Below are 12,645 nucleotides of genomic sequence, written 5' to 3'. Positions count from 1 at the left end.
GGGGTTATGGTGGGATAAGGACACATATGTAATACCTTAATCAATAAAGAAATTTAAAAAATATATGGCACAGGACCAGGCAACTAGGAGGCAATCAGTAAAGGCTGCTTCAATATCCAGCCTGTGTTCTGCCTCTGGGATGGAAAGTGGGGGTGCCAAGGATGGGCTCGGGACTTCAGCCATTCCTGGACCTGTAATTTATCCCCCAGCCCCCACTTTATTTAATTGTTATATAAACATTCTTTTAAAAAATTCTTTATTGTTGAAAGTATCACATATGACCCTCTTTTTCCCCCCATAATTTTGACCAGTCCTTCTTCTTCCATTCTTTAATACGGACAAATTAACACTTTGTCTTATAGAAAGTGTGAATAAAAGCATCTTTATGAAATTTTGCTGTTGATTTTTAAAATTTGGAAATTTAAAAAGTTGTCTCTGCTTAGTAAATCCAGATTTGAGAAAAGCCTCCACTAAACCCCTTTCTTTTAGTTAGATAGTCATGGCTAGGCAACGCTTGTATAACTATTGCTCCTGTAACATCATCTGTCTCCTAAAATGTAACATGTGTTGCTAGAGGCAAGTGAAATGATTTTAGGTTGTACATTTTATTTTGTTGTTGACAGTATTACAGATGTCTCCCATTTCCTCCCTTTTTGCCCCCCTCCACCCAACCCCTGCCCCACCCCAGGATTTCCCCATGATAGTGTCTGTGTCTATCCTATATAATAAAAGGGTAATATGCAAATTGACCAAACAGTGGAACCACTGGTTGCTATGGTGCTCACTGACCATCAGGGGCCAGACGCTCAATGCAGGAGCTGCCCCCTGGTGGTCAGTGTGCTTCCACAGGGGGAGCTCAGCTCAGCCAGAAGCCGCCAGGTTCACGGCTGGTGAGTGCAGCGGGGGTGGGGGTGGGGGCGGCAGCAGGCCTAAGCTGTCAGTGGCACATCCCCTGAGGGCTCCTGGACTACTAGAGGGCACAGGCTGGGCTGAGGAACCCCCCCCTTCTCCCCCCACCCAACACACGCAAGTGCACGAATTTTGTGCACTGGGCCTCTAGTATGCATATGTGTTCTTTGGTTAATCTCTTCCTGCCCACCCCTCCAAGATCTGTTATTCTATTACTAACAAACATTTTAAATGTTAATAATTTTGTGTTTATTGTTACTGTTATCATCTATTTCTGGCAAGTGATACTGATTTCCTTAGTGATGAAATAACATTTCCTTTAAAAAAAGGAAATTTGTCCTTTTTTTTTTTTTTTTAATCCTCCCCAAGCCCAGCTTGTGTTGCTCAGTGGTTGAGCATGGATCTAGGAACCAAGAGGTCACGGTTGGATTCCCGGCAGGGTTGCCGGCTTGATCCCTGGTGGGGGGCCAATTGACGTTTCTCTCTCATTGATGTTTCTATCTCTCTACCCCTCTCCCTCCCTCCATAAAGTAATAAAAACATATTTTAAAAATCTATATTAAAAAAATAAAAATAATTGAGAGAGAGAGAGAGAGAGATCCTTTGCCTCCTATACATGCTCCACTGGGGATTGAACTGGTAACCCAGGTATGTGTCCTGACTGGGAATCAACCCACAATCTTTCCGTGTACGGGAGGACAACTCCAATCAACCCATCCAGGGCTTTTTTTTTTTTATATATAAACCAATTTGAAGAAAAATATAGGTAAGTAGCAGAACAGGTGACAGAATGATCATGAAGGTTCTGAAGGAAGGACTGGGGTTTGAGAAATCATGTCACAGATAACAATAGCAGCTTCTGTTTAATGGACATTTATTATGTGCCAGGCCCTGTGACAAGGGCTTTGCACGTAGATATGGTTAGGGAGACACTTTTTCATTTGAGGAAACCAGGCTTCAAGAGGTGAAGTCACTTGCTCAAGGTCACCCAGCCAAGGGGTAGTGAAGCTGGAATTCAAGTTCAGGTCTGCGAATCTTCACACTTTAGTGTCATTTCTCTCCCTCCCTCAGGTTACAGTTTTGGAACCTGAGGGCCATAGAGGCCATGAGGCCTGGTGTTTGGTCCCAGGCAATTGGAACAGAGTGAAGTGGGTGGATGAGAGAAGTTTGGGAGCTGGAATAGACATGGCTTCGTGGTTGATTCGGTGGGAGGGGTGAGGGAGTAGAAGTCCAGGGCCAAATCCGAGTCTCAGGCCTGGTGACAATGTGGGCAGAGAGGACGTCCCTATATGAAATCAGGTAGGGGGAGTGATGAGTTGGATATGTTCGCGGGTCAGTTGTTCAGAACGCAGTGGCCGCCCTAGCTGGTTTGGCTCAGTGGAAAGAGCATCGGCCTGCGGACTGAAGGGTCCCAGGTTCGATTCCGGTCAAGGGCATGTACCTTGGTTGCGGGTTGATCGATGTTTCTAACTCTCTATCTCTCTCCCTTCCTCTCTGTAAAAATCAATAAAATATTAAAAACAAAAAACAAAAAACGCGTTCCTCCTTAAAAAAAAAAAAGTGGCTGCCAAGGATTGGTTAGCTCTTGGGTGGGCAATCAATCTCTCTGCCTCCTCCCCGCAATCATTTCAGTATCTAAACCAGCGGTTCTCAACCTGTGGGTCGCGACCCCTTTGGCGGTCGAACGACCCTTTCACAGGGGTCGCCTAAGACCATCCTGCATATCAGATATTTACATTACGATTCATAACAGTAGCAACATTACAGTTATGAAGTAGCAACGAAAAGAATTTTATGGGGGGGTCACAACATGAGGAACTGTATTTAAAGGCCCAGAAGGTTGAGAACCACTGAATTCTAAACAGATGGTCCAGGGGGCTTCTGCAGAGATGGGGAAAGTGCCTCCTTGAGTGTCGCTTAAGTACTTTTTCCGGAAGGAAGGTGAAAGCTGGAGGGGGCTTGAAGAACAAGAAACCTTGGGTTTCCACAGAAGTCTTTATTACAGTGTAAATCCAAGCTCAGGCCGCCCCTGGGCCCCATGCAAAGCCCTGGCTTGGGCCCAGTAGCGTCCAGAAGACACCAAGCCCTCACGGCGCCTCCAGCGGCGGGGTAAGTGCAGGGCGGGTGCCCTAGCTAGACAACTACAAGTACCAGCAGGACCTCGGCCAAGGTGCCTCGCTTTTCCTGGACTCCTGGAGCAGAGCCTCTTGGGAAATGTAGTCCTGGCCGCTCAGGCAATTTGCGCCGGGTGTGAGTGATCCAGACACCCACCGGGATATGGCTGGGGCTGAGAAGGGAAGAGGGTGGGGATGAGAGGGAGACCGAGGGGGACAAGGGGCTGCAGGTGGTGGGGGCAGGCGTCCCGCGGACAGAGACGCCCTTTTCATTCGGCTTTGGCTTTGGATCCGGAGACTGAGGCTGCTGCTGAGGCAAGGGCTCCGGTCCCTGGGATCTTAGCTCGGATCCTGAGGGAGAAACAGGTAGAGTCAAGAGGGGCAAGATGCTGCTGAGAATGAAAAATTAGCAATTCTGAGAAGTAAGGGGAAAGCTAGGTTGGGGGACTAGCCCTGCCCTCCAGCTAATGGCTTGCGTTGGAATTGTCTGGCACCCTACTCTGATAAAGGGGCATTCAGCCCCAGGAGATTTAGGGACAGGGAATAGGGAGTTCTCACATTCCCCCCTTCCCCATCTGACCCCTCTCCATCCCATGCCCTTACTTAGCTTTGATGTGGCTCAACTGATTGGTCACCAATCCCACATACTGGTCGATCTGGGCCTGGGGAGACCAAGAAAGGATCAAAGGAGAGATTAGAGGGGGGTTCCTCTTCCTAATTTATGCAGGAGGCTGCTTTCTCCCCCACATCCAAGTCAGGATTTGGGGGGATGACTCCACTTTCAACTTTAAACCTGTGCCCTAACCGGTTTGGCTCAGTGGATAGAGTGTCGGCCTGCAGACTGAACGGTCCCAGGTTTGATTCCGGTCAAGGGCATGTACCTTGGTTGTGGGCACATCCCCAGTAGGAGGTGTGCAGGAGGCAGCTGATCGATGTTTCTCTCACATCGATGTTTCTAACTCTCTATCCCTCTCCCTTCCTCTCTGTAAAAAAATCAATACAATATATTTTTAAAATAAACGAAACTAAACTTTAAACCTGAGAAAATGCCCTGAGAGACAGAAGTTCAAGTTGAAGTATCAGTCGATTGGGCCACACTCTGTGTGGGGAGTGATGTCATAGGTAGACTTGAGAATTTGACAGTGAGTCTGTTTCCTGGGATGACTGTTAATCTCTGAGTGAGGGGTGTGTGTGTGTGTGTGTGTGTGTGTGTTTAGGGATAGAGTGAAAGTAGAGGCATTGGTGTTAGCTGTCATTGATTTAAATACTCGTTTAATCCGTAGTGTCGGTTGACTTTGAGGTCTGGATGATTCCAGCATGTGAAGAAGTTAGGCCTATCTCTGGGAGGGACATGCGTTATTTGACTCTCGGCTGTGCTGGAGGAGGGAATGTCAGTCCCTCTGTCTGTCTCTGGACAGGATACATGTCAGTTGGTCTTGGTTCTGTCAGCATTCTGGGCAGAAGTCATCCACCCGTTCTGCCGGAGACGTCAGTCCCTGGCAACTTCAGGGAGTGAGAGCACCAGTCGGTCCACCTGTGCTGCCTGGGATGGTGTCCATCAGACCTAGAGTACGTGTAAGGATAGATGGCAGCGGTTTGTCTGTCTGTCTGCAGCTGGGCTATGTGTTTGTCAGTCTCTGGTGGTGTCAGGGGGAGAAGGCATTCATCTGTCTGCCTGTTTCTGGCTAGGATGAGTGTTGTTCCGTGTGAGGCTGTGGCAGGGAAGGAAGACATCAGTTAGACTGGACTTGCCAGTCAGACCCCGGGCGCATCGTCAGCGAGGAGCATCAGTCAGTCCACCCGCCTTGGGCTGGGGAATGTCAGTCAAATCCTGGCTCCGTCAGGGGACACCCATCAAAACGCCTGTCTCTGGCTGTTTAAATGTATTGGTTAGACCAGTGATGACAAACCTATGACACGCGTGTCAGAGGTGACACGCGAACTCATTTTTTTGGTTGATTTTTCTTTGTTAAATGGCATTTAAATATATAAAATAAATATCAAAAATATAAGTCTTTGTTTTACTATGGTTGCAAATATCAAAAATTTTCTATATGTGACACGACACCAGAGTTAAGTTAGGGTTTTTCAAAATGCTGACACGCCGAGCTCAGAAGGTTCGCCATCACTGGGTTAGACTCTAGCTCTATTGAGGGGCAGCAGCCAGAGCACCTGTGCCTGATCAGTCAGACCCTGATCCTTCCAGGGGCAGAAACACCAGTTGGTCCTCTTGTCCCTGGTTGGGACATCTGTCCACAGCCTTCCCAGCTCACCCAGAATGAGAAGAGTCAAACCATTGAAGACGGCACCCACGAAGGTCAAGATGTAGAAGAGAAGGGCGAGCTGGGGGTGAGGGTCAGGGTCAGGGTCAGCAGAGCTTATAAGGCACTCCCCAGGCTCTGAACTTACCCAGAAATGGCCCTCTTACCCCCCAGGGGCAGGAAGGTGAATGGTTGGGAACCCAGGAGAGAAGGGGGGCTTTGGGCACCTTGAGGGAGTCCACGAGGTCTTCTACCAGGAAGAAATGCCGCAGCTGGGTGGCCGCAGAGACCACTTTGGAGGCAATCTGCTGGGACAAACGTTCTATCTGCTCCCGAGTCAGGGTCAGGTCCACGTCCAGATAGGCCCTGAGAGGACAAAGGGGTGTGAGGTGACTCAATGGGTGGGTGGGGCTCAGGCTGAGAGGTGTGGCTGGGACAAGGGCAAGAAATGGGGTTTGGAGGAAGGCCAGGTGTAGAGGGCTAAGGTCAAGGTCAGGGTTAGGGTCAGGAGATGGGATCAAGGGTTAAGGCTAAGAGATTAGGATTACAGGTTAGGGCTGCAATTGACAGCTCAGAGCATGGTTTAGTCAGGGGCAGGGCCAGGTTGGAGTCAGAAAGAGGAATAGGATGGGGTCAGGACCAGGGTGAGAACTTGGTGCCTGAACTGAGGTCATAGGTCATGACTTAGGGTCAGCACTGGGGTCTGGAGAGTCAGGGTCAGGGCTGGGGGTTCTCACTGGAAGGGGTTGGCACCGTCCCCCCGGTGCACGGCCTGCAGCACTTTTCGGTAAACCCTGAGAGAGATGGTGCCACAGAGCAGCAACAGGGCCACATGGGCGGCCACGGACACGATGCTAAAGTGCAGGAGGCACAACAGGGAGACCATGAGGCCTGTGAAGACCACTCCTGATGTCTTCGTGTCCTTCCAGTACAGCAAGTCCGCCACTGTGGAGGAGGGGAGCAATCAGGCTGGGGTTTGGGCCTGGCCTGGCTGACCTCTTGACCTCCCATCTCCTGTCTCAGGGCTGAACCATGACCCCTTGACACAGCCGTGTCAGCCTTAACCCATTTTCCAACGTTTTAGTGTCTGCTTTTATTCCGTATTGCCTCCCCTCTCCCCCTCTTGGAAAAGTTAACCATCTAGCAAGTCTCTTTATCTTACTCCAAGCATAGATGATGTGTGGACCCAACTTTTGGTCATTATGTATGAAAAATGGAATCGCATATACACACGTTTCTGCATCACACATATCTCGATCTATCTTCCCTCCTCCTGATGTCTTCGTGTCCTTCCAGTACAGCAAGTCCGCCACTGTGGAGGAGGGGAGCAATCAGGCTGGGGTTTGGGCCTGGCCTGGCTGACCTCTTGACCTCCCACCTGTCTCAGGGCTGAACCATGACCCCTTGACACAGCTGTGTCAGCCTTAACCCAATTTCCAACGTTTTAGTGTCTTCTTTTATTCCATATTGCCTCCCCTCTCCCCCTCTTGGAAAACCCAAGTTAACCATCTAGCAAGTCTCTTTATCTTACTCCAAGCATAGATGATGTGTGGACCCAACTTTTGGTCATTATGTATGAAAAATGGAATCGCATATACACACGTTTCACACACAAAAAGAACCAGTGAGAAATGAAGTGGGAATTTCATAGCCAGGGAGGTGGAACAGAGAGAGACACTGTGACAAGGTACAAAGAAGGGGTAGTTCATAGAGTTCAAGGAAGGAGAAATCTAGCAAACAAAAATCAAGATGTTCGGTAAAATAAGCGAGGATCAGTTCTCAGAGAAAAGAGGGGGAAAAGGTTTATGACCCTTTATTTATTAAAATATATTTTATTGATTTTTTTTACAGAGGGGAAGGGAGAGGGATAAAGAGTTAGAAACACTGATGAGAGAGAAACAACATCGATCAGCTGCCTCCTGCACACCCTCTACTGATGATGTGCCCGCAACCAAGGTACATGCTCCTGACCGGAATCGAACCTGGGACCCTTCAGTCCGCAGGCTGATGCTCTATCCACTGAGCCAAACCAGTTAGGGCTCTTCTCTCTGAGAGAGAATCCCAAGGTGGAACGGCTGGGTGGATGTCATAAATACTCCCAGATGGCTTACTAGCAAGACTGTAACAATTCTCATCTCCATGAGCAAAGCGAATGGTGATCTTTTTCCAGCATCCTGCCCAGCAGTGGGTGTTACTGTTCTTTATATTTTGGGGCAACCTGATCGTGTAAAGCAGTCATAAATACTCCCAGATGGCTTACTAGCAAGACTGTGTAACAATTCTCTTCTCCATGAGCAAAGCAATGGTGATCTTTCCCCAGCATCCTGCCCAGCAGTGGGCGTTACTGTTCTTTATATTTTGGGGCAACCTGATAGTGTAAAGTGATAGCTCCTTGATATTCCTACCAGCACATTTTTCTAAGTCCTAAATGTATTACTAACCCACCCTCCTTCTTAAGCATCTCACCCACATTTCTGACCTCTTTCTAAGACCCTCCTCCCAAGTCCTATTAGTAACCTCCAGACCAGCTCTAGTCCGTTTGGCTCAGTGGATAGAGCGTCGGCCTGCGGACTGAAGGGTCCAGGGTTCGATTCCCAGTGGGGGGCATGAGGAGGCAGCCGATCAATGATTCTCTCATCATTGATGTTTCTATCTCTCTCTCCCTCTCCCTTCCTCTCTGTAAAAATCCAATAAAATAAAAAATAAATCCTCTCTGAAATCAATAAAGAAATATATTTTTAAAATTAAAAAAAAAAAACACAACCTCCAGACCCTGTGTTTCATCTCACCCATCTACACTGTATCTGCCTCCCAATAATCCGCTAACCAGGAGCGCAGACCCTTCCACTTCTTTCCAGACGCTCTTCATCCGCTCACCCTCACTCCAATCAAACCCTGACCCATCCCGACGGTTCTTCTCGGAGCCTGACTCCCCTTCGTATCCTCCCTGTACACACCCTCCCATCTACCTTTAACTAGGGCAGAGGGGGCCTGGCCTGCAGCTGTGCTGGCCCATCCAGCTCCGGAGTGACAGCGCCGCCTGGGCCCGAGGCTGGGGGAGGGTGCCTTCCAGCTCTTAGACTCCAAAGCCCTGTCTTGGGGGAGAGGGTACCCCACGCTCCCTCCGCGCTCTCCCTCGACACCCCCAAATCCCCCCAGCCTCAGCCTGCAGCTCTGGGGAATCTGGGACCCTGGCCTGCAGCTGTGCTGGCCCATCCAGCTCCGGAGTGACAGCGCCGCCTGGGCCCGAGGCTGGGGGAGGGTGCCTTCCAGCTCTTAGACTCCAAAGCCCTGTCTTGGGGGAGAGGGTACCCCACGCTCCCTCCGCGCTCTCCCTCGACACCCCCAAATCCCCCCAGCCTCAGCCTGCAGCTCTGGGGAATCTGGGACCAATAGGAAGCATCCTCCCAGACTTGAGGGCGGTAGCGAATCTGGATCCCTTTCCGCCGCCCCCCAGCCCCGATCCCAGCCCGCCCCGCAGGCCCACCTTTACTCCCCATCTCTGCTCCGCGTGAAAGGCTGCGGACTCCACCGCTTCTCGGGGCTTTTGCCCACTTCAGTGGAACCCAGAGGGAGGGAGCAGGGGGGGCGGGGCCCCTTCGCACCCAGCCAATGGCTCTCCACGGAGGTGGGGACAGTTCCAAAAGGGGGTGGTTCTCTTTGTAAACAGCCCCCAGCCGTGGTGTCTGTAAGCGGCCAGCCCTTGGCGGTTCGTGGAGGCCGAGCATATTCTAAAGTAACGCGGCGTGTGCTTGCCGCTGGCTGGCGGGTGTGGTCCGGGGAGAGGAGTTTTTGAAAGGCACAGAGTTTACTTGTGACTGTCCCACAGCCACATGAAGAAGAGAGCTTTATTTTTTCCTGGGGTTCGGCCTGTTCCACAATCAGCCTCTAGGGGGAGCACTCCAAAAGAGGGATTTATTCATTTTTTACTTTTTAGCAATCAGTCAATCCTAATGCTCGAAAAAAAGGGCTAACTTCCCAGTGGAAATCTATATAAAAAGAGCCAATGACAAAAAAGAAAAGAAAAGAAAAAGAAAATAAGAGCCAATGGCAATCTTAGATAATGGGCATTTAAAGGGCGGAATTCATATGTCCAGCCTCCCTTCTCCACTCTCCATTCCTTCGCGAAGTTGGTCCCTTCAAATTGCAACCCTCCCACCCTCGCTGTGATCCGAAGGAGCACCTTCACTCGAGCAGTTTACCTAGAAGGTGTGGTTCCAGTGTGGATTCTGATTGGTCCGTGCTAACAAGGCACTGCCCCGTGATTGGTTCCCGATCCAGCTGCCTCCTAGGCTCTTCCTCTTTCTCGTCCAGCGAGGGCTCAGCAGGCCATGAGTTCGAATCCCGGGATCCGGGTGGGGACGGGGTCCGGGCCTGGGGGGTCCCAGAGCCAGGCCTGGATGGTGGAGTCAAGGCGCCGGGCGGCGAGGACTGAGCGAATTCGAGTTGTAGGTCCAGTTCTGGCGCGTTAGAGAGAGAAGGCCATGAGCTCTCACCTTGGAGGTGCCCTGGGAAGAGTCTAACTACCCGCCCCTGGTGACTGGTCCCAGCACGTGGGGACATCTCACCTTTCCCAGCGTCTCTGGCCTCCGACCCGTCGGGCTCCTCGTCTTCCAGGGGCGTGGAGCTACTGGTGGCAGAGTCCTCCCCGGACCCCGCTCCCCGGGCCACCCAGTCCAGCTGGTCCAGCGGGAGCCCCAGGTCCTCCGGGGTGCGCTCGGCCTGCGGGGCAGTGTCAGGGTCTCCCCGGCGCACAGGCTCCGGGGATTGGCTCAGGCTGGGGATGCTCTCCAGGCTGTCGCCCAGGCCGGGCTGGGGGGGTGGGTCTCTCGTTTCCGAGACCGAGCGGCCCTGGGGCCGGGGCCGGCGGGCAGCCGAATCCCGGCGCGCTCCGGAGCCCACCCCGCCGTCGAAGGCAATGTAGGAGAAGGTCAGCTCCCGGGGGGTGCCCCAGTCCTGCGACGTGGTCTCTTCCTCGTCGTCCTCCGAGAACTCCCGGGCTGTGTGCAGCTCCCGAAAATCCGAGTCGTCGTTCCCTCCTGCGGTGAGCAAAGCAGGCGTGAGCTCCTGGGAGGAGGACCCTGACCACCCTCCTCACCTCCTCCCCAGCCGTGAGCCTCTTTCAAGTCACATTTTCACGTCCTCCCCCTCCGCTTACCTTCCGTGGAGTCAGGGGTAGAGGAGGCCGTAGACGGAGCTTCTTCTGGGAGAGGGGGGGAAAAAAGCAAAGATTCTTAGAAGTTTAGACTGTCTGACCACTGAAGTGTGCCAGTCCTGGGAACCTGGATGGTCGGAGTTAAGGAATCTTAGAATATTTGAGTCCCAGGGCCTTTACAACATTTGCACACAGACTGTAAAGCCTAACTCATTTCTTTTTTTATTTTTTTAAAATATGTTTTATTGATTTTTTTACAGAGAGGAAGGGCGAGAGATAGAAAGTTAGAAACATTGATGAGAGAGAAACATCGATCAGCTGCCTCCTGCATACCCCCTACTGGGGATATGCCCGCAACCAAGGTACATGCCCTTGACCGGAATCGAACCTGGGACCCTTCAGTCCGCAGGCCGACGCTCTATCCACTCAGCCAAACCAGTCAGGGCAACTCACTTCTTTTTTTAAAAAAAATACATTTTTATTGATTTCAGAAAGGAGGGAAGAGGGAGAGAGAGATAGAAACATTAATGGTAAGAGAGAATCATTAATTGGCTGCCTCCTACACACCCCACAATGGGGATCAAGCCCGCAGTCCAGGCACGTGCCCTGACCAGCAATGGAACCGTGACCTCCAGGTTCATAGGTTGACACTCAACCACTGAGCCACACCGGCTGGGCAAGCCTAACTCATGTCTATCAGAAGCTCAGTCTTAGAAGTTCAAGTCCAGGAACCCTAATTTCAGACTCTTCAAATTAGGAGTCTTAGGAGGTATCAATTCACTCATTCTTTCAACAACCATTTGGTGAATGCCCACTATGGGCTGGGCACTGTTTTAACCCCAAGGATACAACTGCGAACAATACAGACAAAACCCCTGCCCTCAAAAGCTTCTAGAGGAGACAGACAATAAACAAGTAAATAGATGACGTTGGGGCTTTAAGTGTGTGGAGAAAAGAGCTTGATAAGGGAAGAGACCGAGAGAGGGTGCTCCTTCAGACAGGGTGGTGAGAAGACTTCTCTGATAAGATGACATTCGAGCGGAGGTCTGAATGAAGAATCCAAGCAGGTATTTAGGAAGAATCTTCCAGGCAGATGGAAAAGCTCAGTGCAAAGGCCCTGAGGCAGGCACTGTTTGGCATACTTGAGGAAAAGAGAGGTGCAAACATGCGCTTGGAGCCGGATAACTGGGGGGAAGAAGGGTGGGGGATGAGGGATGATAAATAAGGTGGGAGATCATGTAGGGCCACCCTTTACAAGCCCAGTAAAGACCTTAGAATTTGGGGATGATACGCTAAAATGTTGAAATAACAAATTCTTAGAATTTTGGCATCTGGACTTCCCAGACAGGCAATTGGCTAGATCTGAGAGTGTTGAAATCCCCAGCTGTCAGAACCACGGGAGTGTGGGACAGAATGCGAGACAAGGACTACGAGAGCCCTGGGCGCAGAGATCGCGAGGGTCAGACAGGCTTTTTCAGTTGTGGAATCCAGCCCCTCACAGCTACCGAGCTTGGGGCTTTGCCTACAGGAGATGCTCAAAAGCCTTTGGAAATTGGACTCAGACTCCGTCTGCTCCCATCTTGTTTCCTTCGCTGGGGAATGGGATGCCAGGAACCAGAGTCTCTTCCAGGGTTACTCCTAACCAGTGGTAACGCCTGCGAAGGACCCGGGAGTCCTCGCCCCAACCCAGGAATGGCTGCTTCCCAGGGACAGGGGGTTGGACAGTTTGGGCGAGGTCGGGGCTGCCTGTGAGTCAGGGCAGAAAACAGAGGTGGGATGCGAAGGTGGGTGACGGGGGGGAGGGGGTGTCAGACTTCTCTTTTCCATCCTGATTCTACCCCTCCATTCAACCGCCCTCCCCGCCCGCAGCGGCCAGCACCAGGCATGGGGACAGCTCCCGGCAAACGTCCTCATCCCCGGGGCGAGGCCTGGCCACACACCCCAGCGCCCAGCGCGCCCCCACGCCAGTTATCTCAGTGCCCCCCAACTCCGCCCTGTGTCACTCAAGTCCTCCGGGTCAGGTCGCCCCCGTTGCCGCTAGATCGCGGGGGGAGGGGAGAGCATCCTTTGTCTCCTTCGCCCCCTCCCCCATCCCTGCTCGCCCGCGGCCCGGTGTGGACAGGATACCAGGGAGGAGCCCACCCGGGCCTCTGCGCCCCGCACCAGGCCGGAGCCTGCCCCTACTCACTGCAGTGGGCGAAGACCG

General features: G+C 51.8%; 1 protein-coding gene across 1 annotated transcript; it reads right to left on the bottom strand.

Annotated features, from left to right (window-relative positions):
• Nucleotides 1–2,885: 2,885 nt before the first annotated feature.
• On the bottom strand, nucleotides 2,886–12,643 carry RTN2 (reticulon 2; the record flags this gene model as incomplete). The annotated part of the gene is made up of 9 exons (XM_014537371.1): nucleotides 2,886–3,374; nucleotides 3,627–3,731; nucleotides 5,281–5,366; nucleotides 5,512–5,650; nucleotides 6,022–6,229; nucleotides 9,487–9,744; nucleotides 9,853–10,323; nucleotides 10,443–10,487; nucleotides 12,628–12,643. Coding segments are annotated over 9 exons (1,410 nt in total), but the record flags the coding sequence as incomplete, so codon positions are not given.
• Between the last annotated feature and the right edge of the window lie 2 nt (nucleotides 12,644–12,645).

This window comes from Myotis brandtii, unplaced genomic scaffold (assembly GCF_000412655.1).
Source record: "Myotis brandtii unplaced genomic scaffold, ASM41265v1 scaffold1774, whole genome shotgun sequence".
In the NCBI taxonomy this organism is placed as follows: domain Eukaryota; kingdom Metazoa; phylum Chordata; class Mammalia; order Chiroptera; family Vespertilionidae; genus Myotis; species Myotis brandtii.
Note: the sequence above shows the minus strand (reverse complement) of the source record. Positions and strands in the feature narration are given on the sequence as shown.